This window comes from Tachypleus tridentatus, chromosome 2 (assembly GCF_004210375.1).
Source record: "Tachypleus tridentatus isolate NWPU-2018 chromosome 2, ASM421037v1, whole genome shotgun sequence".
Lineage (NCBI taxonomy): Eukaryota > Metazoa > Arthropoda > Merostomata > Xiphosura > Limulidae > Tachypleus > Tachypleus tridentatus.
In genome coordinates, this window is record NC_134826.1 from 15,113,539 (window position 1) to 15,136,671 (window position 23,133).

Sequence of the window (23,133 nt, forward strand, 5' to 3'; positions counted from 1 at the left end):
TCAAGTAATCATAATGTATATAATATAACACCTTTATTATATGAAATACATTAATCAGAAAATCATTAAAATATATGCAATAACTCAACAATTCTATAGCAACTACAGAGTTAATTTAAGGGGCAAGTTCTCAAATGCACATAAAATGACTTAATTCAATCACTGGATGTTTTTAACCTATTAAATTATTAAAAAGTAATAAAATATTATGCCAGTTAAAGTGAAAGAAATGAGTATGACGAATAAATAAACTATTTATTTCTAAGATAATGCCCCTGTTTAAAGAAATTGAAAATATTTTCACATTATTTTAGACAAAAATAAAGGGCAAAAAAATTCATGTTATATCCCCTTGGCATGTTTTATTTCTAGTTTTGTTGCAAGCTACATGATTTCCTGATAATTATCATTTATTGGTTGAGAATAACCACATTTATAAACAACACTAATACTTTATTAAGTATGGTTTATGTCAAATGTATGCAAGTTTTTCTACACTCCTTACATAGGTTGTCCCACATGATGGAATCTTCCAGAAACATATGAAACAATTTCCTTAGAGTTTTAGTTCATAATGAATTATTTTTAAACAAGTTGAGGTGATATATTTAAGAATATTAGTTGTGTGAAATATACAAACAAGAACAAATGTGTAGACACACTGTTATTATCTTAACATTGAAAAATGAATACATTCTACATATGTCAATGCACCATACTGAGAAATTCTCAGACAATAACTGGAAACCTTCACTACATGAAAACAAAACCATTACTTTATTTTTAAGCAAAATGAAGTAAGATATAATTATACTCATGTCCAGTTTAAATCACTTTGTATTTCCATATTATTAAAGAACAGTAGTACAAAAGACAGCTAAATAACTGGCTTTTCATGCTGTTGGTGCATACTGTCTTGCTAATCTATCAAACTCTTGTTCCTGAAACAAATAAGTAAAACTTTCAAGAACAAAAGAAAACAAATCTCTTGTAAACTATATGAAACAAAAGTTTTAATACAATTAACAGGTAATTTAATTAGAAATATTACAAAACTCTCTCACATTAAAACACCACTATAAAAGAACAATTCCAAGAAACAGTTTTAGAACAATAATATAAACTAAAAAAATAGGTACAACAATACAAAAACCACACTGTAGACATTAATATGTATTTTATACAAATAAACATGATTCATAGTCTGTGAAGTAAAACTTATGTATTGTACTGATTCACAAAATGCCTAAAATATTTTAATTTGTAAAAAATCTGTACATGATAAATCTGTGAAATCATCTTACAACAATTACACAAATCATTTTAATTTAATATCAGATATTTTAATAGTTAACATTACCTTTGTTCTTGCTAGTGAAAAAAAACCCAATAATTAAATGCTAACCTTTGATTGGAAATCTTTAACAAACGGATGGCTATTATTAGAGTCCTTTAACTGGCTGAGGTATCTATTACTGACCTAAAAAAATACAAATTAGTTAAATACTTCACTTTAAATATTCTCACAGTTAACAAAATATATTAAAAAAACATACAAAATGATGAAACTGTTATTAAATCACACACATTTGGTTTTGAATTTCATGCAAAGCTACTCTACAGCCATCTGTGCTAGCTACTCTACAGCCATCTGTGCTAGCCACTCTACAGCCATCTGTGATAGCCATCCCTAATTTATCAGTGTAAGACTAGAGGGAAGGCAGGTACTCATCACCACCAACTCTTGGGCTACTCTTTTACCAACGTATAGTGGGATTCACCATCACACTATAATGCCCCTATGGCTGAAAGGGTGAGTATGTTTGGTGTGACAGAGATTTGAACTCACGACTCTCACATTGCGAGTCAAGCACCCTAACCACCTTTTGATAAAATTATAAAAACATTAGTTGAATGCAAGTAATACATTTACCTTTCTTTCATTTAATTTCAAAACAAAGAATGCTGGTTCAAACACAGATATATTATAATACACTGTATATTAATAACAGCAATGGCTGGTGACATTTTTGACAAGTGAAACATGATACACGTAGCTACCTTTTCTACAAATGTACATCAGCATATGCCCTTCACATAACTTTTCAACTCTATTCAGCCCATTTCTCATTTCCTTGCTAGGCAATCTAACAATGTTCTCCTGTTGACATAGCAATGGACCATCCCAACACATTTGGTGGTCTTCGTTCAAATATACTGAACACTTCCTTATGTGGAAATACTGAGTTCTGATTGAAGTAATGAATTGATCTTCTGTCACAGATTATTAAAAGTAAAACATTATCTTTATTAAAAAGTAAGTTTTGATAAGACCTTAGACATACAAACTTCATGAGGTAGCTCCAGGCTGTGTTGAACATGACTGGAACTATAATACTCTCATCAGTCACTACTGTATATATCCTCGTCTATCTGCACTTGCAATGTTCCACGATTTTCAACTTTTAACCTATGTAAACTATTTTGGATTTCATCACAATGGAATTTTTGACAGCCCTTGTTGAGGTGAATCAATCTGTCATATTTTAAGATGCTGTGACAGCCATCAAAAACAAGTTCAGGGCTGACAAGAACAGCAATAATGCTATCAGTACCTTTGGAGTTTCCAACCTCAAACAGACAATGAAAACAATGTTATATAATTTCATCTGAGAAACAAAAAACAGATGATGAATTAGTGTGATTGTTGCTCGAAACATGATGCAAATCACGTGTCCATTCGACTGCCCATAACTCCTCAAGGAAGTAAGTTACCATCATACAGACTACATATTTGAATATGATAAGGTTCCACAAGATAAGGGAGAAATCCTGTGTCACTGATAAGATTTGTTTTTGAAAACTTTCTGAACATGAAAAAAAAACACCTATAGAATTAATATTACAGCTTTCGTCCAGTTTCAAGTTACTTCTAGTTTAAACTTTTAAGAGGCACATGTAGTGCTGTAATTTGTAAATATCAGCAACCTTTCTCTGTTCAACCTTGAAAAGCTTAATGTTCAGCTTTTGAAAAGATCTTAATCACATACATCTCTTGTTTAAATAAAACTACACCAAGATCTTGCAGATCAATCCAGTACATAACCACATTAATAACTAAAAATTAAACAATAACCAGCAATATAAACCATTACATTTTGGAATATCTCTCCATTGTTTCAATTAACAGTTTGTAGCTATTACTTCAAGTGTGGGATTTGAACAGAAGATTTTATTTGAAGTGGATTGTTTTGATTTTCTTCAAATTGTTGAAATAAAAAACTTAAAATTAATTATAACCTGAACAAACTTTACAACAAATCAAACAAAATTAAGCACAAAAGAAACTACTCTTCACAGTCACTTACAATCAGTACTAAAACAACAAGACAGTAAAAAAACTCCCTTTCTAAAGGTGAAGATCCAAGAGCTAAAAGTATTACTTCTGTCTTTCTATAATTGTTCTTTTACAATTGATACATCTATTATGGATGGAAGTGTTTTAAGTTACCCAGGAACTGCTCAAAGAATTGATACCATACATATAAGTAGTTTTGACATGTATAATGTGTGTCCTAAATAATACTGAAATAGCCATTACAGAACTGTTACTGTACATCTAAAAGTGTTAAATTTATTTCTGCACATTATATGTAGAATGTTGACATTACATGATAAATGTCTTATACTATAACTGACTATTTAGCCAAACACCTGTTCATATACATTAATATAATCTTCTTAAAACCAATCTTAAAATTATTATACTCAAAACATTCTTTACTCAGAAACTACTACATGAAATACCCTTGTTTTATAATTTTATCTATTAATAGTGTAACATTCAAAATGTTATTCATACCTCTGGAGGCTTTCCTAGATGTTGTGAGAGAACCATCATGTTGATTAAAGTTTCAGCATTGTTACTGTCCTGAAATTTGTCAGAAATAAGAATTGTCTGTAATTCTCCCCAACATTGCTTACTGGATATGTTTGTAACGAATAGAAAAGATATATCCTATACTTTATAACTCAGACAATCGTCTCTTCAGATTTAGTAAAGGCTCGGAGTTTGCTATGACAGCATGACATATTTAGACTAGAACCACTGCTCTGAACAGTAATGGAATTTCTTAAAGCTATTTACTGTTTAGTTAGAAAAAGAATACAGTGATTCTGGGACGTTCTAGTCATGTCCGATATTTTCTGTGTTCTAAAATGCATATTTTAAACCTACAGAAACTACTCTGGATAACCAACATAGCTGACTTCACAAGTGTGTGAAAAGTCACAAGAATAAAGTTTGTGTTAAATTTAACAAAAATAAATGAAATGTAAAATATCGGAACATTGGTTTGTTAGGTACTAAAATTAAATAGAATATACCGAAGGAACACAGGCAGCCACTGCATGTTTGTACATGTGGCATAACTCAACAGCTTATTCACCTTAATCTCTCACCTTCGCTTGTTACACTGATTAGACAAAGTGCAAAAGTAGTAAACATTAAAATTAAATGTATGAAACTGTTTACGATAAATTAATTATTTCTCACAATCTGCAGTGACTGACTGGTTGGTTGATTTGGTGATTCATGACACAAAGCAACTAGGCTAGCCTATCTGCACCAAACACCCCGGTAAAAAGTTAAAGCCAAATTATTAAAATTCATAAAAGAAAATTAAGGTAAAACAAGACAAAGTTTAATTTTTGAATTAAAAACATAAATAGCATTAAATACAATTTGTACATCTAGTCTACAGCAGTAAGAGAAAAACTACAGTAACAGATACTATAAAGGACTATCTGTAGCATAACTTTGTTTGCTTTTGAATTTCGCACAAAGCCAATTGAGGGCTATCTGCACTAGCCATATCTAATTTAGCAGTGTAAGACTAAAGGGAAGGCAGCTAGTTATCACCACCCACTGCCAACTGTTGGGCTATTCTTTTACCAACGTATAATGGGATTGGCCATCGCATTATAATGCCCCCACAACTGAAAGGGCGAGCATGTTTGGTGTAACTGGGATTTGAACCCACGACCCTCAGATTACAAGTCAAACACCTTAACTCACCTGGGCCATGCCAGGCCAGCAAAATTATAATTATCATAACTCTCCAGGATGACTAACAAGTAGTTCAAACATCAGCATTAGTCACCTGAAACTGGCCTTTCCAGTCCTGGTGTCGAGTTATTTGACATTACGGCTATTTTCTAATTTCAAATCAAACTAGATGGACTGTGATGCTTAAAAGGGAATCACATTAAAAGTTAAAATGTATAAACTAATAAAACTTAAATAGCATTAGAAAGATTAATGGTGTTTAAAAAACTAAAAACATTTTTAAGGTGGACAGTTTCACCATCGTCAATAAAACTGTCAAACGTTATGGATAAACCTTGGGACAAAACACATTTAAAATGGTACTGTCGTTGAGAGTTGCAAATATGGCAAGACAGTAAAATGTGGCTTATTGTGACCTGAGTGTTACACAGACAACACATTGGTGAATCAGTACCAGATAAAATAAAATGATGAGTTAAAAAAACTGTGACCAATGCATAGTCTAGTTAGAACAACTCCTTTCCGATCCTTATAGAAGCAAATTGGCCAAAGTCCTGTAGATGGTTTTATTTGGAAAAGCTTGTCTTCTCATTGCTCACTGGTTGACTGCCATCTGGCACGGAGCTGAGTCTCGAATACAGAACCATAGTCCATGTATGGAACAGGCATGGCAGTGATAGTGCCAGAGCAGACAGATTCAGCTCGGGTGCCTGCAGCCTGTTCCCATAAATACAAGTAGATGTTAAAGAGAAATGGGCCATTTAGTTTTAAATATCGGCCAGAACAGGAGGAGAACTAACTTGAAATGATTCTAGGGCCAACAAAGAACTAAGTGAGTCAGTATAAATAGTGCAATTTGAGTACTGCTTAGCTTCTATGTGATCCAGTAAAAGAGATATGGCATACAGTTCAGCAGTGAACACAGAAATTATCGGGGATTCTGTGCACAACCCTCAAACCATGGCAGAGCCCACACAGTCTTTACCTGATTTTGAACTACTTGTATAAATAGAAATGGAATGATGATTTGAAAGATGTTCAGCAAATAACAGACAGTATTTCCAATCAGAAGTGTCTACTTTTCTCAGATGACTTAAAGAAAGGTCACATTTGGGGATTGTAATAAGCCATAGTGGGATGGGTTGAAAAACAGATACAGCAATGTTATCCAAGGACAGACACAATTCATCCAACTGCACCTGGATGTGAAGGCCAAAAGAAACAATGGCAGATCATCTGTTCTCAAAAGCATGTCCCACCAAAGAAGGAAAACACAACACCAGGTAGGATGCTTTTGTAAGGAAGAAAGTTTCAAAGCATACAGTAAAAACACTTCCAAACAGCAGAGGTGCAAAGGAAATTCATAAAACTCTATGTATACACTCTGGACTGGGAGGAGTGTGATGATGAACGGGGTCCAGCATCTTCAAGGCCGAGGTCCTGGCAGCACCATGGACAAGTGACCCATAGTCTAGTTTTGATTGAATAAGAGCACGATATATGTTTATCACAGAACATTGATCTGCACCCCAAGTAGTGGAAGAGAGGACACGGAGGATGTTCAGTGTTCTTGTGCATTTGACTCATAGCTGCTTGATGTGTGCTATAAAGGTCATTTTACAGTCAAAGATAAGCCCCAAGAACTTTGCCTCAGGGACTACAGGTAGCACAATTCACCAATATGGAGTTCAGGGTGAATACCCCATTGGCAGCAAAAAAGCATGTAAACGGTCCACTTCAGTAAACGATTGAGAGCAGTCTGTAGCTGCTGCTCAATATACCTCATGTTCAACGACTGACATGAGATGTGATAATTGTTGACATAGAACCCATATGCAACAGTAAGGGGGGAGTTGTTCAGTGATGGCATTAATTTTTATATTGAAAAGTGTGACACTCAAAACACACCCCAGAAGAACTCCAAGTTCCCATACAAAAGAACAGAAAAGTGTCAAAACCGCATGAACTTGGAATCACTTGGCAATTTAAAAATTTTTAATAAATATGGACAAATGGCCACGTAACCCATATATACATAGGTCTCACAAAATGCTGTACATCCATGTTGTAGCATAAGCCTTCTGAATGTCAAACATATTGATTCAAGATGTTGTCGTTTGAGAAAGGCTTTTCTGATTGAAGTTTCAAGTCGAATCAGGTGGTCCATGGTGAAGAGCTGTCGTTGGAACCCACACTGGGTGGGTGAGAGAAGGTTGTTTGATTTGAAGAACAAAACAATACAAGCATTAGCCATCCTCTCTAAGGTCTTACAGAGACAGTTTGTCAAAGCAACTAGGTGGTAGTTTAAAGGAATCTTGGGATCCTTCCCAGGCTTAGAGAAAGGTAAGAAAATAGCCTGGTTAAGAACAATCAGAAGAATAGCAAGAGAAGCAGGAGTTAGATGGCACAGCATTTCATAGTGTACATCTTCAGGTCTAACCAATATACTGCCAGTTTGAGTTCCACCAGTGTCAAGGGATAATTACAGTCAATCAACTTGAAAGGAAAGAGGTGATCGCTCTGTCTGAATCTTGATGGCTAAGTAGGTGGAGAAAGAAGCAGAAGTGCTAGATACTCAGCAAAAGCTTTCGCTTTTAGATTATTGGTGATGCTCTGGGTATCAACTACTTCCCACCCACTGACCTTTTGAATCTTGTCCCATATGATTTTGGAGCTGGTGGTTAAAGATATGCTGGTTGATTCCTTCTGGCTTTGACGTCTTACCCACTAAGCATGTGCACATGCCTGCTGGAAAGCAATGAGGTTTGAGAGTGTGGGATATCTATGAAATGTATCCCAGGTCCGTACCATATGGCAGGCAGCAATCCACCAGAGCCGAGGATATTGCGGAAAATGTGTCGAGCTTTTAGGAATACATTGAACAGCTGCCTGTATAATACAGTCAGTTACTGCTGCCACATAGTCATCTAGTGATGGCTTACAAACGATAGAAGGATCAACTGCCATGAGAGCAGTGAAAGAGGGCCAATTTGCTTGATCCAGCTTCCACTGGGGCACATGGGCATCAACCATGGCTAGTCTCTTCTCAAAATTATAGGAAAATGATCACGGCCTCGTAGATTATTGTCAACCCTTCATGAAATGTGGGAGAATAGTTAAGGGGGAGCAAACTCAGAGATTAATAGCAGTAAAGGACTGACTAGGTGTACGAAAATATGTATAAGAACCACTACTGAAAAGAGAAAGCTTGTGATCAGAGAGCATATGCTCTACGAAGCGACCCCTCCCATCAATATCAGCACTTCCCCAGAGGGGTTGATTGATGTAAATTAAAGTCCCCCAGGATTGAAAAGGGAGACAGCAACTGTTCAATGAGAGCATCAAGGTGTGATTGATCATAGGTCTCTCCAGACGTCAGGTAGAGAAATAAAGCAGTGATGGTACAACCAAAGGAAACATAGATGGCTATGGTCTCCATGGGTGTGTCGAGTGGCAAAGAGAGGGTGGACACATGCTGATCACCAACAGTGCCACCCCTCCATGCACTCATCCATCACACAGCCTGTCATTTCTGTATAAAGAAAACTGCCAAAAGGTAATTATATCGGCAGGTTTCAGAAATGTTTCCTGTAATAAAAGTCATACAGGATGGTAGGAAGCAATCAGGGCTTTGATGTAATTAAGATTAGAATGTAAACCTCAACAGTTCCATTGTATCAAGTTGGTCATTTTTATTTATGTGTAGGCAAATTATGTGGAAAGCCCTCCAGTTTATGACCATGTCTTTTTTCTTTATTGTCTTTTTCGAGGGAGGCCTTTGTTGTTGGAAGAGGATTCCAGCGACTGAGGACGTGAACGAATGATTGTTTTGCATCTTGGTGTGGGAGAAAAAGATGTACCTGAGGAAATGCCCATACCCAGAACCAAAGAAGGTGGATCTTGGAGTTTGCTGGAATCAATATTAGGGAAAGAGATGGGTGTTGGCATTGATTCATCAACATTTTTAACCGTGGAGATCAAAAGACTTCTCATTTGGTTTGAAAATGATTCTTTTGGAGGCACAGAAAGATCTGACTGCACTCCCACTGTAGTAGTGGAATGAAGTGCAGCAGCATACATTTGAGATGAAGTGGTGGACAGCAACTTTCAAGCCTCAGGATAAGTAATGTTGTGAATCATTTTCAAATGCTGCACCTCTTTTTCTTCCAACCTTTAAGGGCATGAACAAAAGTAGGACAGATGAGAGCTATTGCAATTGATGCAATGAGGGTCCATTTCACACTCATAGGGATCATGGTCCTTGCCACGGAGACAAGCACACGTCAAGTAACCACTACATGACCTCTTTGAGTGACCGAACTGCTGATACTGGCAACATATGAGAGAGTTTGGAATGTATGGCCATACCTTGCAATTAAGATAACCTGCTTTGATTGTGGCAGGTTGATGTGGTGATGTAAATGTTAGAATGAGGACTTTGGTTGGCATGATAATTCCATCTTTGCAAGTGGAGATATGCCTCACTGCAGAAACTCCTAGGGTAGTGAAATCAGCAAGAAGCTCTCACTCGAGGATGTTCTTCAATTCCTCTCAACAACAACTCCTCATGATGAATTCAAAGTAGCAAGAGGCATAACCTCAATTGCCTTTAAATGCAAGAGGAGTTCCCTGTGTGGAGATGTGGATGTTTCCATCAGTATGTCAGCAGAGCAAAGCTTTTCAACTGATTTTGGAGAGCTAGCAAGTCCCTCTAGTCCCTTCTGAATGAAAAAGGGAGACATATGCCCTAAAGGTTTGTCTAAAAGAGAATGTGGTATAAGAAAATGAGGTACAGGTGTTACAGATGTTGAAGATTACTGCTCAGAACCTTCAAGACGTTGTCGTTGTCCTATGGACTGTTTTTTCACTAGTTTATTTAAGTTTTTCTTTGGAGCATCCATACTAAAAAAAGAATTTTTCTGTGCTTACTGACCCCACCCACCCTGGAACCCTATGAGGGAACGCACTACAATGCCAAACAATGACGCTGCAGCAACACCAGGGTTTTGGGAGCACTATACCCAAACACCAGAAACAGAGAACATCCAAACACTGGTACCTGATTGACCCTAGCCAAAGTGGACCACTTGATTAATCCTAGGAGGGGCAATCCCAAGGCCACCCATCTACAGGAATTCGAGGCCTAAGTGGTGTGTTAGGGTTGGACCCTCAACCACCAGAATACTCGCCTCCCCTTCACAGGTCACCAAGCACAGCAAATATGTGGATGGATGTTTAGATCCCAGAGGAGGTAAACTGAAAGTACTGAACCTTCTCTGGGAGGTCCCCTCACCACATACGAGGTCTGTTGAAAAAATATGCGGACTGACGTCATAAAACAAAATGTACTTTATTTAGAAGTTACAGGTCTGGGACCCCTTCAAAGTACTCTCCTCCCCAATGCACACACTTATCCCAATGGTGTTTCCACTTGTTGAAACAGTCCTGGTACGCTTCTTTTGTAATGTCCTCCAGCCCTTTCGTCGCATTTGCCTTAATCTCAGGAATTGTCTCAAATCTTCTTCCTTTCAAGGGTCTTTTGAGTTTTGGGAACAAGAAAAAATTGCAAGGAGCAAGGTCACGTGAGTAGGGGGGGGGAAGAACAGTGATCGAGTGTTTGGCCAAAAACTCACGAGTTCTGAGGACTGAATTTTGCAGCAACGCGGTGCATCTTCAATTTTTCAGTCAAAATCGATCCAACTAATATCCCACACTCTTCAGCAAGCTCCCTGACGGTCAGACGTCGATTTGCCCCCACCAGGGTGTTGATTTTGTCGACGTGTGGGTCGTCAGTTGACGTGGAAGGACGTCCAGGACGCTCATCATCTTCAATGAACTGTCAACCATCCTTAAAACGTTCATGGAACTTGAAACATGCCGTACGCTTCATAGCAACATCACCGTAAGCCGTGTTAAGCATAGCAAAAGTTTCAGTCTCAGATTTTCCAAGTTTAACACAAAATTTCACAGCAAGTCGTTGCTCCTTCAGGTCATTCATTCTGAAATCCGCCAAACGAAAAAATCGCACTTCACTTAAAACTGCGTAGCTAATACATAAATAAAGATATCTGCAATCAGGAAATGGCATCGTAATCAGCTGATCTGTGCAAACCTAGCGACACCAAGCGGATTCCACTGGAACCAAATGGAGCCTCGCAATTCAAACAATCCGCATATTTTTTGAACAACCCTCGTACAGTAATCCACACCAATGGGTAATCTGCAGTTATTCCAGACAGAAAAAAATGTATTTAATAATTTGTAATCTTTATAACAAAGTATTTTGCTACAGCTGGAATTAAGGGAGAGAAAATAAAATATAAAGATTTACGGGATTACAATTTTTGATATTCATTTAGAAGGTTCTAGTGGTTATTCTAATAAAGTATGAAAACTGCAAAATGAAAAAGGTATGAAAAATCACCTACATTCAGATCAACTCAGTAAATTCACTGACATATGTTTCACAGAGAAACGGTCAGTCCAATGTACTAACACCATTAACACAGGGTTACGCTTTAATGAAAAATGGTTCGTTATTCCTAGCAATGAAGAAATTAATAAACTACTAATTTTAAAAAAGAAATTGTGAGCATGTTAAAAGTATGTAATTAAACACTTAATTTTAAAAATGAAACATTTTAAAAACTTACTATATTTGTGATATTGGTGATTTGCAATATTTGTGATACAATATCTCTGTAATAACAATCTTACATTTATCTGGATTAACAGCTTCTAACTTACTACTCTGATGGCTAAACTGGTATTCAGACATCACTTACTTTATCCATTGCTTCCTGAAGAAGTGGTTCTGCCTCATCAAACTTGCCCTGTCCCATAAGAGCAGCAGCCTGTCCATTCAGCAAGAGTGGGGTGTTCTGGTATTTATCTCCAAGCTCTTGAAAGATGTAGAAGGCTTCTTGAAGCTTCTCTCCCCCCTAGGAAATTATAAACTAGATCATCTAACAAAAAACATGCATTCACACAGTAACTACTAAAAACATCTAAGCCAGGTATTACCTGAAGCCTCTCACCTCCATGAAAATACAACAGCAAATTTTAAACTAACTAGTGTAACAGAAAGCATAAAAACATCCAAATGACTTTCATTTTTATCACTGTTTAATATAAAGAACTGTACATCAACTTGTAATTGTTTAAGTTACAATTAATGTGATTTTTATCACACATTTTAAACATATTAGTTTTTAATGCTACAGTATATTTAAACTGTGACTTTCAAATTATTGTACTTCATCATATATTAGGGTTTCAGAGAGTATTTTGTCTCATTGTTCAATGAACTGACAAATTCTGATACTGAATGAAGGGCCTCTAATGCAGAGTCCTGTAGGAGAAAAAAGATAGATCCAGAATGCTATTTTTACACGACTCTGATTCTGCATCCAAAATAGAAAAACTAAGTGAAATGTGGGGAAAAACAACCTATAATGATTTGATTTTTAATACAAATATTAAGACAAATAATTCTCAAGGTTTATTACCTTTTCACACTTAAACTTTTAATAAATGAAACACTTTGAGCAATAACATAATTTATGATGAATAAAGTTGTTCAACAGCTAATCTGGTTTATAGAAGCAACCACAGTAAATGAATAAAATGCATTAAAATATGTTTCCATAAATTTGAAACACAAGGGGAATGATAAGATATACAAGAAACATCCCTTAAATATACCAATGACATGACAAGATAAAATAAGTGGAGTTAAGGAAGAAATGTAAAGAATGTCATTAAATGTATGACAAATAAACTATAAAAATAATAACTCAGGATTATTTGACAACAGTAGAATATAAGCTAGGAATATGCCAATATCGAATGTCACTGTTAAATCTGGTGTAAATGTATCAGAATACAGGCAGATGAATTTCTCTTCACTACACCAGAACTATGCATACAATAAAAGACACAAGAAGATTATAATGGTAATTTAGTAACTAACAACAACAGAAGTGTGCGAGATAGCCTCCTAGGTAAATATGAGGTGAACATGATTCAGTGTAAGGATTTATATGTACAAGAAAATATTACTAAACACAAATGATTAATTCCTGACATGCATCAGTTTATTTTCTCCTTCAAACTTGCTGTTCGATCTACTACTGTCACAGATCTAACAATAAGTGATACACGCATCAGAGCACAAGTCTGTGTCAGTCACCACACAGTACTCGCATCAGAAGACAAGTTTGGGGGTCAGTTACCACACAGTACACGCATCAGAAGACAAGTTTGTGTGTCAGTTACCACACAGTAAACGCATCAGAAGACAAGTTTGTGTGTCAGTTACCACACAGTAAACGCATCAGAAGACAAGTTTGTGTGTCAGTTACCACACAGTAAACGCATCAGAAGACAAGTTTGTGTGTCAGTTACCATACAGTACACGCATCAGAAGACAAGTTTGTTTGTCAGTTACCACACAATACACGCATCAGAAGACAAGTTTGTTTGTCAGTTACCACACAATACACGCATTAGAAGACAAGTTTGTGTGTCAGTTACCACACAATACACGCATTAGAAGACAAGTTTGTGTGTCAGTTACCACACAATACACGCATTAGAAGACAAGTTTGTGTGTCAGTTACCACACAATACACGCATTAGAAGACAAGTTTGTGTGTCAGTTACCACACAGTACACGCATTAGAAGACAAGTTTGTGTGTCAGTTACCACACAGTACACGCATTAGAAGACAATTTTGTGTGTCAGTTACCACACAGTACACGATTAGAAGACAAGTTTGTGTGTCAGTTACCACACAATACACGATTAGAAGACAAGTTTGTGTGTCAGTTACCACACAATACACGCGATTAGAAGACAAGTTTGTGTGTCAGTTACCACACAATACACGCATCAGAAGACAAGTTTGTGTGTCAGTTACCACACAGTACACGCATCAGAAGACAAGTTTGTGTGTCAGTTACCACACAGTACATGCATCAGAAGACAAGTTTGTTTGTCAGTTACCACACAGTACACGCATTAGAAGACAAGTTTGTGTGTCAGTTACCACACAGTACATGCATCAGAAGACAAGTTTGTTTGTCAGTTACCACACAGTACACGCATTAGAAGACAAGTTTGTGTATCAGTTACCACACAGTACACGCATTAGAAGACAAGTTTGTGTGTCAGTTACCACACAGTACACGCATCAGAAGACAAGTTTGTTTGTCAGTTACCACACAGTACATGCATCAGAAGACAAGTTTGTTTGTCAGTTACCACACAGTACATGCATCAGAAGACAAGTTTGTGTGTCAGTTACCACACAGTACACGCATCAGAAGACAAGTTTGTGTGTCAGTTACAATACAAACTTGAATTTCTGTCCACACACTGCTTTAATAACTTTTTCACTTCTGAACTTCTTCAAATACACTGAACACGAACTGCTACAAATAGTCACTTCTGTCTATAGTATAAACTCTGTTTACAGCTATAATAACAGTGTATCATGAATACTCACATTCAATGCTACTAATCATGAGTAAACATAATGTTATGTATTTACTGCTGGTCTTATAAACCATTCATCTTATACTACTGATTTATTTGTGGTATAATAGTGTAAGTATCAGACACTGAATAATATTGTAGATGTGTATATCAGAAGTTCTTGAAGCTATGCAAGTACAATAAAAAAACTGTGTAAGTTTGTAATCTTTATACAAACATTACTTTCCACTGCCAGCAGACTTGAAAACAAGTTACTGAATGTGTGTGTGTGTGTGTGTGTGTGTGTGTATATACACTGTAAACTCCTTCTCCAATACTGAATTGGTTTAGTGTACTGAGCCAGTTAATACACTGTACACCACCACCACAGTTAACCAGTTACATATACTATGAAACCTTTACCACAGCCAGGTTTAACCAGGCTTGAGCTAACTGGGAAAGGGTTGCATCATCATCTTTCTCTTGGATTCTCTTCAGTTCCTTCCTGCAAAAGTCACAATCAATTCATTTAGTTATAAAACAACTATCCTTTTAAATACTGATAAAAATAATCAAAGTATGTTTATTTTTATCATCAGACCAAGACTTTTGCAAACAATGCTGTATCAATTAATTGTAATTTTTAAAAGATAACCTCACACAAGTTAATACTTAAAGATAATCTTCAGAGAAGCAAAAAGATAAACTAAATTACAATGTCCCTCTCAGATCTCATACCTGGGCAGTCACTGTAACTACAGTTTTACCTGATGGGTGTCACAGGTATGTCTATAATATAGTGTTCTTTACCATAGTAAAACCTGAAACTTGTTGGTATATCTCTGTAATACAGTAATTGTTACTACAGTTGTATCTGATGGTTGTCACAGGTATGTCTATAATATAGTGTTCTTTACCATAGTTAAACTTGAAACTTGTTGGTATATCTCTGTAATACAGTAATTGTTACTACAGTTGTATCTGATGGTTGTCACAGGTATGTCTATAATATAGTGTTCTTTACCATAGTTAAACTTGAAACTTGTTGGTATATCTCTGTAATACAGTAATTGTTACTACAGTTGTATCTGATGGTTGTCACAGGTATGTCTATAATATAGTGTTCTTTACCATAGTTAAACTTGAAACTTGTTGGTATATCTCTGTAATACAGTAATTGTTACTACAGTTGTATCTGATGGTTGTCACAGGTATGTCTATAATATAGTGTTCTTTACTAAGAAAGAGAAATATATTTCAGTAACCAGTATACTAACTAAGCAATTTACTTTATTAAAAAGATAATTTGGAATACACACATATACTGGGTATATTTTCTTTCCCCAATCACAACCGTACAAGTAATGTAGCTATAACACATACTCCATGATTTCATTTAAAACTGTATCAACAAACTGAATTAACATTTCACATTGTGTAAATAACAATAAAGTTTTGTAACATGATAGAAATAAACAATGACTGTGTGTGTGTGTGTGTGTGTGTGTGTGTGTGTGTGTGTGTGTGTGTGTGTGTGTGTGTGTGTGTGTGTGTGTGTGTGTGTGTGTGTGTGTGTGTGTGAAAACTTCATTCATCCAGAATGTACTCACTTTGCTAGATCCACTCTGTCAATTTTCAGGTACACCTGAAGCGTCATTATGGAACTGAAAAGTAAAAAATTATACTTAAAAGACACTCGTGTACCTTCTTTAACATTTAAGAGACGCTCGTGTACCTTCTTTAACATTTAAGAGACGCCAAAACCTTCTTTAACATTTAAGAGACGCTCGTGTACCTTCTTTAACATTTAAGAGACGCTCGTGTACCTTCTTTAACATTTAAGAGACGCTCATGTACTTTCTTTAACATTTAAGAGACGCTCATGTACTATCTTTAACATTTAAGAGACACTCATATACCTTCTTTAACATTTAAGAGATGCTCGTGTACCTTCTTTAACATTTAAGAGACGCTCATGTACCTTCTTTAACATTTAAGAGACGCCCGTGCACCTTTAATATTAAAACTACTCATGTACCTTCTTTAACATTTAAAATACACTTATGTATTTTCTTTAAAGGCTAGTTATGAATATTTAGTACTTTAATAAATTTCACATTTCTAAATTAAGCTGTCTCTTTCAAATTGATTATGGCTAACTTGACCTCACATCTATGTATGGAAAACATCAATAATGTTTAGAAAATAAAAATTTATCTTACATTCCAATGTATTGCTGTTAGCACGTATAATGTTACATACATTTAATCATATATCACTGACAATCTACGCATACTATGAGGAGTTCTCTTTCAAGTTTTATTAAAGCCTACTTACTGGGGACAAATAAGAGTCAGTATAAACAAATATTTTCAGTATCTTTTATTGTAACAAAATACGAAACTAAACGCCAACTCACACAGACATATATAAAGTAGGCTACAGTCATCACACCTAGTGTAATAAAATCTCAAGTATTGTTTTGATAATCATATCACATCCCTTCTCCACAACTGCTCTGTGTATATTTCAGGATTCAATATTCTAAATGTCTGACTTTATGTTTCTTAGCAAGTCCCTACATCTTCTATGTCAGAAGACATTCTCTTCAATATTAGGTTTTCTTAGTAGTTTGATGATATAAAGAAGGTAAATATTTCACAACTCAAGTTGTTATAGTAACAACCTGAATTACGTTAATAGCATCTGATCCCATCTTACAGACGTGGCACAATAACAAATAATGGTTTTAAACCTTTAACACATTTCACAGAACTTACCACAAGTAATACATTTTAATAGATATGCAATAAGGAAGCTGTAAAACAGGGTAACTTATTTAATCAGACATTACTTTCATGTGTTAAGACATTTTCTAAGTCATTGCCACAAGCGTAGTTTAGTAATTAACTTCTTACAAAGTATTTCTGAAAGTCAAGATACAAATATATAGTGATTTTTTAAAGGAAAAAAAAAACAAACTTTAATATTTACTCCCTGAAGTAAACTGAATCAACTTACAAGTTTAATTATTTTTCCAGATTTTTAAAAACCATTTAGAATATGTTACTAACCAACAAAACTTACAAAAGGTTTTAACACATACCACTCCAATGTTTCAGTTTGATGCAACACTCTCAAAGCAGCATCATAATTCTGTAATAAAAAAAACAACAACTGTTTTTCAACTTTGATGAGAAAATTGGCCAACGTCATGAACCGACTTATGTATTTTCATAATTACATAACAAATGTAACAATTCAAAATACACTGAAAGGTTTCACATCACTTAGATACAGCTAATGTTTATCAAATGGAGTGACTGTAAAAACACACGAATACCTAAGTATAGGTCTGTAAATGTTTAGACAGCTAATACTTTACAGATTACTTTAAAGTTATGTTACCTCTTCATGATAGTAGATTGTGGCAGCTATAAGCATAAGAGTCGTGTTTGAAACATCTACACTTTGTGTCATCTTCTGTTCCAATTCTTTAACAATTTTGTCCCTAATGAAAGAAAGTTATATATTTGTATTTAGTACAAAAACTTCAATGCAATATTGTACTTGATTGACAAAATTTCAAATATCTAACATGCATCATATCAAAAAATGAGTTCCAGTTAAACATTATGTTCCCTCGTATACTAAACTTGGAATGAATGTTTGTAAAAAATGAAAACTTCAAAAACAAGGTCCAAATTTAGTTATTCACTAGCATGAGGCTGGTAAATTTAGCAATTTCAGTTGTCCAATCAGGTGGAGTAAATTTCAGTAAACCAAACAGGGAGTATGTTAACAGAGGACAACTCCTCCATCCCCATTATTGCTGTTATTAAGCATTTACTATCTCTGAAATAAAAGTTCATGTGAATTACTTTTCCTAGATGGTACCATGCCCTCAGACCAAAAAAATACTAGTATATTTCATAACAAAATGTACACACTGTGTGGGGGCAGGGCACATCTCAGAAAGTGTGTTAGTACTTTCTACGGAAAAATGCAATGAAAAGAATATGGTCACCACTGCTGCAATGTCGTATATAAACTCAGCTAAAGTTTATACTAGAACAGCTACCATAAGGCTAATATAAAGAGCTACTTCTTGAATTATACTCACTTACTACTTGTGACCTTACAACCTCGACTGGTAAGAAACTTTTGTGGCCAACAATCATCCATCAATTAATAACATGAAACACTGTCAAAGAATATTAACAGCTGAATGCTGCAAGCAGGTAACAGAAAGTACATCTACTGCCACTACCTTTTCTGCTACCTCTTCCTACAAAGTCACCCTAACCATCACACAGTGTGCATCATATTTTAAGCATAAACATATTGACTTCTTAAACCAAATATACAACTTTTGGTGAGTAACAATGAATACTGTAATAATACGTTATAAATAAATTGTGTGAAAGTTAGAATTTTTGCATAACTTGTCATACATGGTGGCCCGTAAGTCCTTACCCATCTATATGTTACTATGTTATATTCAATTATGCATGTATTATAAATTTGTTTCTTTTTACCGTGGAATGTGGAACAATAACTCCTGCTATGTTGAGGAAAATGTCTCACAGAACATGGTGTCGCATAATATTATGCACCAAGAATGAGGGACAGCACACAGATACACTGGACACATAAGATGTATGGATAGGTAGGGACTTATGGGCCACCCTGTAGTATCCACCCCCACATTTGTTTAAGTTCTTAACTCAGACCATCTATAAAACATAAAACTCTTTTTAGCCTATCAACTTTATATGCTAATTTTTGGTAAAAAGATTTGTTTTTAAATTAAATTAATGAAACTATTTTACAAAACAAATAATTCTCCATCATTAAAACACACGGTTTTGTAGACTCAATGTAACTGCTATTGAAGATATCATTAAATCATACAAATGCCAGTAAAATGTGTTATCTTAGGCTTAATTGCTTAGCAATATAATAGGGTAGGAATGTATGCACTATTTTGAATGCTAAAATTATGAGAATTAATAAATAATAACAGATTTAGCATTATCTAGTTCTTGAAAATCAACAGTATTTTGAATCTTCTGATCAAACACCAGAATAAATAATTCCAAAGTTTACCTTCCAGGGCAGTACAGCTTATAAAAGAGTCACGCTCTTCCAAAGTTTTATTTCTACAAAATTAAAATACTGAAAAATAAAACTGGTAAATATTAATGTATCTCAGAATTACTGGTGTGGGTATCAACACTTATTTATAAACTAGTAAATGTTAATGTATCTCAGAATTACTGGTGTGGGTATTAACACTTATTTTTAAACTTGTAAATGTTAATGTAGCTCAGAATGGCTGGTATGGGTATCAACTCTTTTATTAATAAATTGGTAAATGTTAAATATTTTGTTTTTCTAGTACAACAGTTTTACACTTGATAGACCTCTTTAAGAAACTGATCACCTCATTTCAATAGTGGTGAATTTTCATAATGGACAAGTAAAAATCTAACATGACTAGTATGTTTGTTCGTATTTTGAATTTTGCACAAAGCTACACCAGGACTATCTGCACTAGTCGTCCCTAATTTAGCAGTGTAAGACAAGAGGGAAGGCAGCTAGTCACCACCACCCACTACCAACTCTGGGGACACTTTTTCACCAAAGAATAGTGGGATTGACTGTCACATTATAACACCCCCACAGCTGAAAGGGTGAGCATGTTTGATGCAACAGGGATTCAAACCCGTGACCCTCAGATTAGGAGTCAAATGCCTTAACCACCTGGCCATGCTGGGCCTCAACGTGGTTAGGCGGTTAAGGCATTGGAGTTGTAATTTTTTCTTTCTGCAGTCTTATGAAGGTATATAAAATGTATGTATGTTATAACTAGGGTACCTGTTCATGTTAATTAAGAAACCAATACTAGACAGAGATGCATAAAAGTTACTTTTTCAATACAAAGTTTTCATTTTCAAAATTCTTTCACATATTTTCTCACACACTTTACCAGAACCTTATTTTCTATTTGGTACCTACTTTTTTATTCGATCACTAGCCAGATACTCAGCTAACAGTCTAACGTCCTGAAGTTCCTGAGCCATTGCTGGGTGAATTTCATCCACCACCACACCGAACTTTCTCTGAGCAATATAAGCTCTATACATAAAAATATCCTTTTCCACTCTTTGCTCTGGACTTGGTACCTGTATAGTAAAGAACAAATGCACTCAAAAATACAAATTACTACAAAAGACGTGTGTACATACATAAAAATAAATTAACTCGCACACATCTGTTGGTATATATAAATATATACGTTTTATTTGTGTTATGAAAACTTAAACACTCATATAGCCTTCTACAGCCTCAGTTACTTGTTTCTGAATTCTTATGAAATGCCTCAGATGTTACATATTTTGGAGAACTATGTATACACTAATAACATTGATGTTAAAACTGAACATTGAGAGAAATGATGTAATTTGAATAATCTGTACAAAACTGAGTGCACTTTCATAAAACTACAACACTGTAATCACCAAAAGCATTTATCGCATTAGCCAACATAAAGTTCTGGAAAATTATATTTTCCATCTCCCTCTAACATTGTACTTGTAGCTATGGTTTTACATAAAATTTCAGAAATGGGGCACAATACCCTAGGATATCCACTTCTCTGAACAGTCAAGTTATTAATGACAAAATTAATGATGATGCTAGTTCCTACTGTAACAATTCAAACACCCAGTTACACATCTGTACAATATGTATTAATGTACAGACATCAATCTGTGATCTTGCTTATAGGGTAAAATGTAAAAACGTTATCAATTATGACACTGTAATACACTTTGAAACTGGTGAAAGACATCAGTATTCACCACTTTAAAACTGTATAATATTACTATTACTAAACAGTTTATTATTTCTCGTACCTTATAACTGACATAACTGTATGATATTACTATTACTAAACAGTTGATCATTTCTCGTACCTTATAACTGACATAACTGTAGGTTATTACTATTACTAAACAGTTTATCATTTCTCATACCTTTGTTTTTTGGGCTTCATTAATGCACTGTTGAAAATTTCCAATGTAAAATGAATTAGCGATATCAAATAACGGATCTGGTTTAGCTTGATTTGCTGACATTTTCGGAATTACACAAGATTTGTAAGATATCTTTCTTGTTTTAAACCGAGAAACGTTTTACTAATTGTTATTTTCAAAAAACGTAAAGCCTAATTTTATTTACAATCTGAAAACTTCAAATATTACACGCAGACACGACCGCTATTAATGTGCGCATGTCTGTGTGAAAATATACAAACGAGCTCGAGGGACCTCCTAGGTTTACACTATCCTTTATTATATGAAAACTAATGCATATATGCTTAAAATCGATATTAACTAAAACATTATTCTTTACCAGCTCTAAAACAAAATCAAAACAAATCATTACAAAATATATATTTAAGTGCAAAATTTGGTTTTGGACTATGTTTACTTCTACATTCAATGTAAGCAAAACCTTAAAAACGCAAACTTGAATCATGAATTGTTTCCGAATAGTATCATAGACTAAGATGTTTCAAATCTGTTACTGTTTTGTTGTTGTTATTGTTTGCTAAATATCAGAAGACTTGGATGTATAATAAAGAATTAAGTACCGTTTTCTTCAACTGATATATTTTCACTTTTATTATTGGTTTGTTTTCTTACGACCATGCTGTTGAATTGTTAAAGTTAAATTCATTAATTTTAATTCTGCTGTATGTAGGTAGCTTCTTTTTTGTCAGGAGTTGTTATTAAAACAAAAAATATATATATTTAAAAATCAGCGTAGCAAGGAGATTTCTGTAGAAAAGGCCCGGTATGGCCAGGTGGGTTAAGGCGTGCGACTCGTAGTTTGAGGGTCGCGGGTTCGCACCTCCGTCGCACGAAACATGCTCGCCTTTTCAGCCGTGGGGGGGCGTTATAATGTTACGGTCAATCCCACTATTCGTTGGTAAAAGAGTAGCCCAAGAGTTGGCGGTGGGTGGTGATGACTAGCTGCCTTCCCTCTAGTCTTACACTGCTAAATTAGAGATGGCTAGCGCAGATAGCCCTCGTGAAGCTTTACGCGAAATTAAAAACAAAAACAAACATATTCTGTAGAAAATATTACTAAAGTCATACAAATATAATATGATAGCCTTAAAAGGATTTAGCTCAACTGATACATTTCATAAAATTTATTCTATTGAGGAGTAGATGTTGTTCAGTTGATCAGTGTACTCATAAGTAAACGAGGCCATACTCCTAGATCATCAGATTAATTTAAGATACACTTCATGGCCAAAAGTATGCAGACAACCCTTCTAATTAGAGGGTGTGGATGAAATATCCGCATCCATTACTAACAGGTGCATAAAATCAAGCATACAGCCATGCAATCCCCATAGACAAACATTGGAAGTAGAATGGGTCGTATTGAAGAGCTCAGCGACTTTCAACGTGACAATGTCATAGGATGCCAAATTTCCAACAAGTCACTTCGTCAAATTTATATCCTGCTAAAAATGCTCCGTCAAACTGTAAGTGCTGTTATTGTGAAG

The 23,133-nt window shown here is 35.1% G+C and overlaps 2 protein-coding genes across 2 annotated transcripts in view; one reads left to right on the plus strand and one right to left on the minus strand.

The window, feature by feature from the left end:
- The window catches only part of LOC143244010 (basigin-like), a 428,663-nt gene that overhangs the window by 53,036 nt on the left and 352,494 nt on the right, over positions 1-23,133 (plus strand). The gene's annotated exons all lie outside the window — the stretch shown is intronic.
- On the minus strand, positions 17-21,857 carry LOC143238477 (coatomer subunit epsilon-like). Its single transcript, XM_076478749.1, has 10 exons — positions 21,587-21,857; positions 20,568-20,734; positions 17,955-18,057; positions 17,653-17,702; positions 16,157-16,210; positions 14,970-15,051; positions 11,854-12,009; positions 3,863-3,931; positions 1,406-1,480; positions 17-941 (listed from the first exon to the last, which is right to left on the minus strand). The coding sequence occupies exons 1-10, from the start codon at positions 21,686-21,688 to the stop codon at positions 894-896; spliced, it is 906 nt and encodes a 301-aa protein (XP_076334864.1). The 5' UTR covers positions 21,689-21,857; the 3' UTR covers positions 17-893.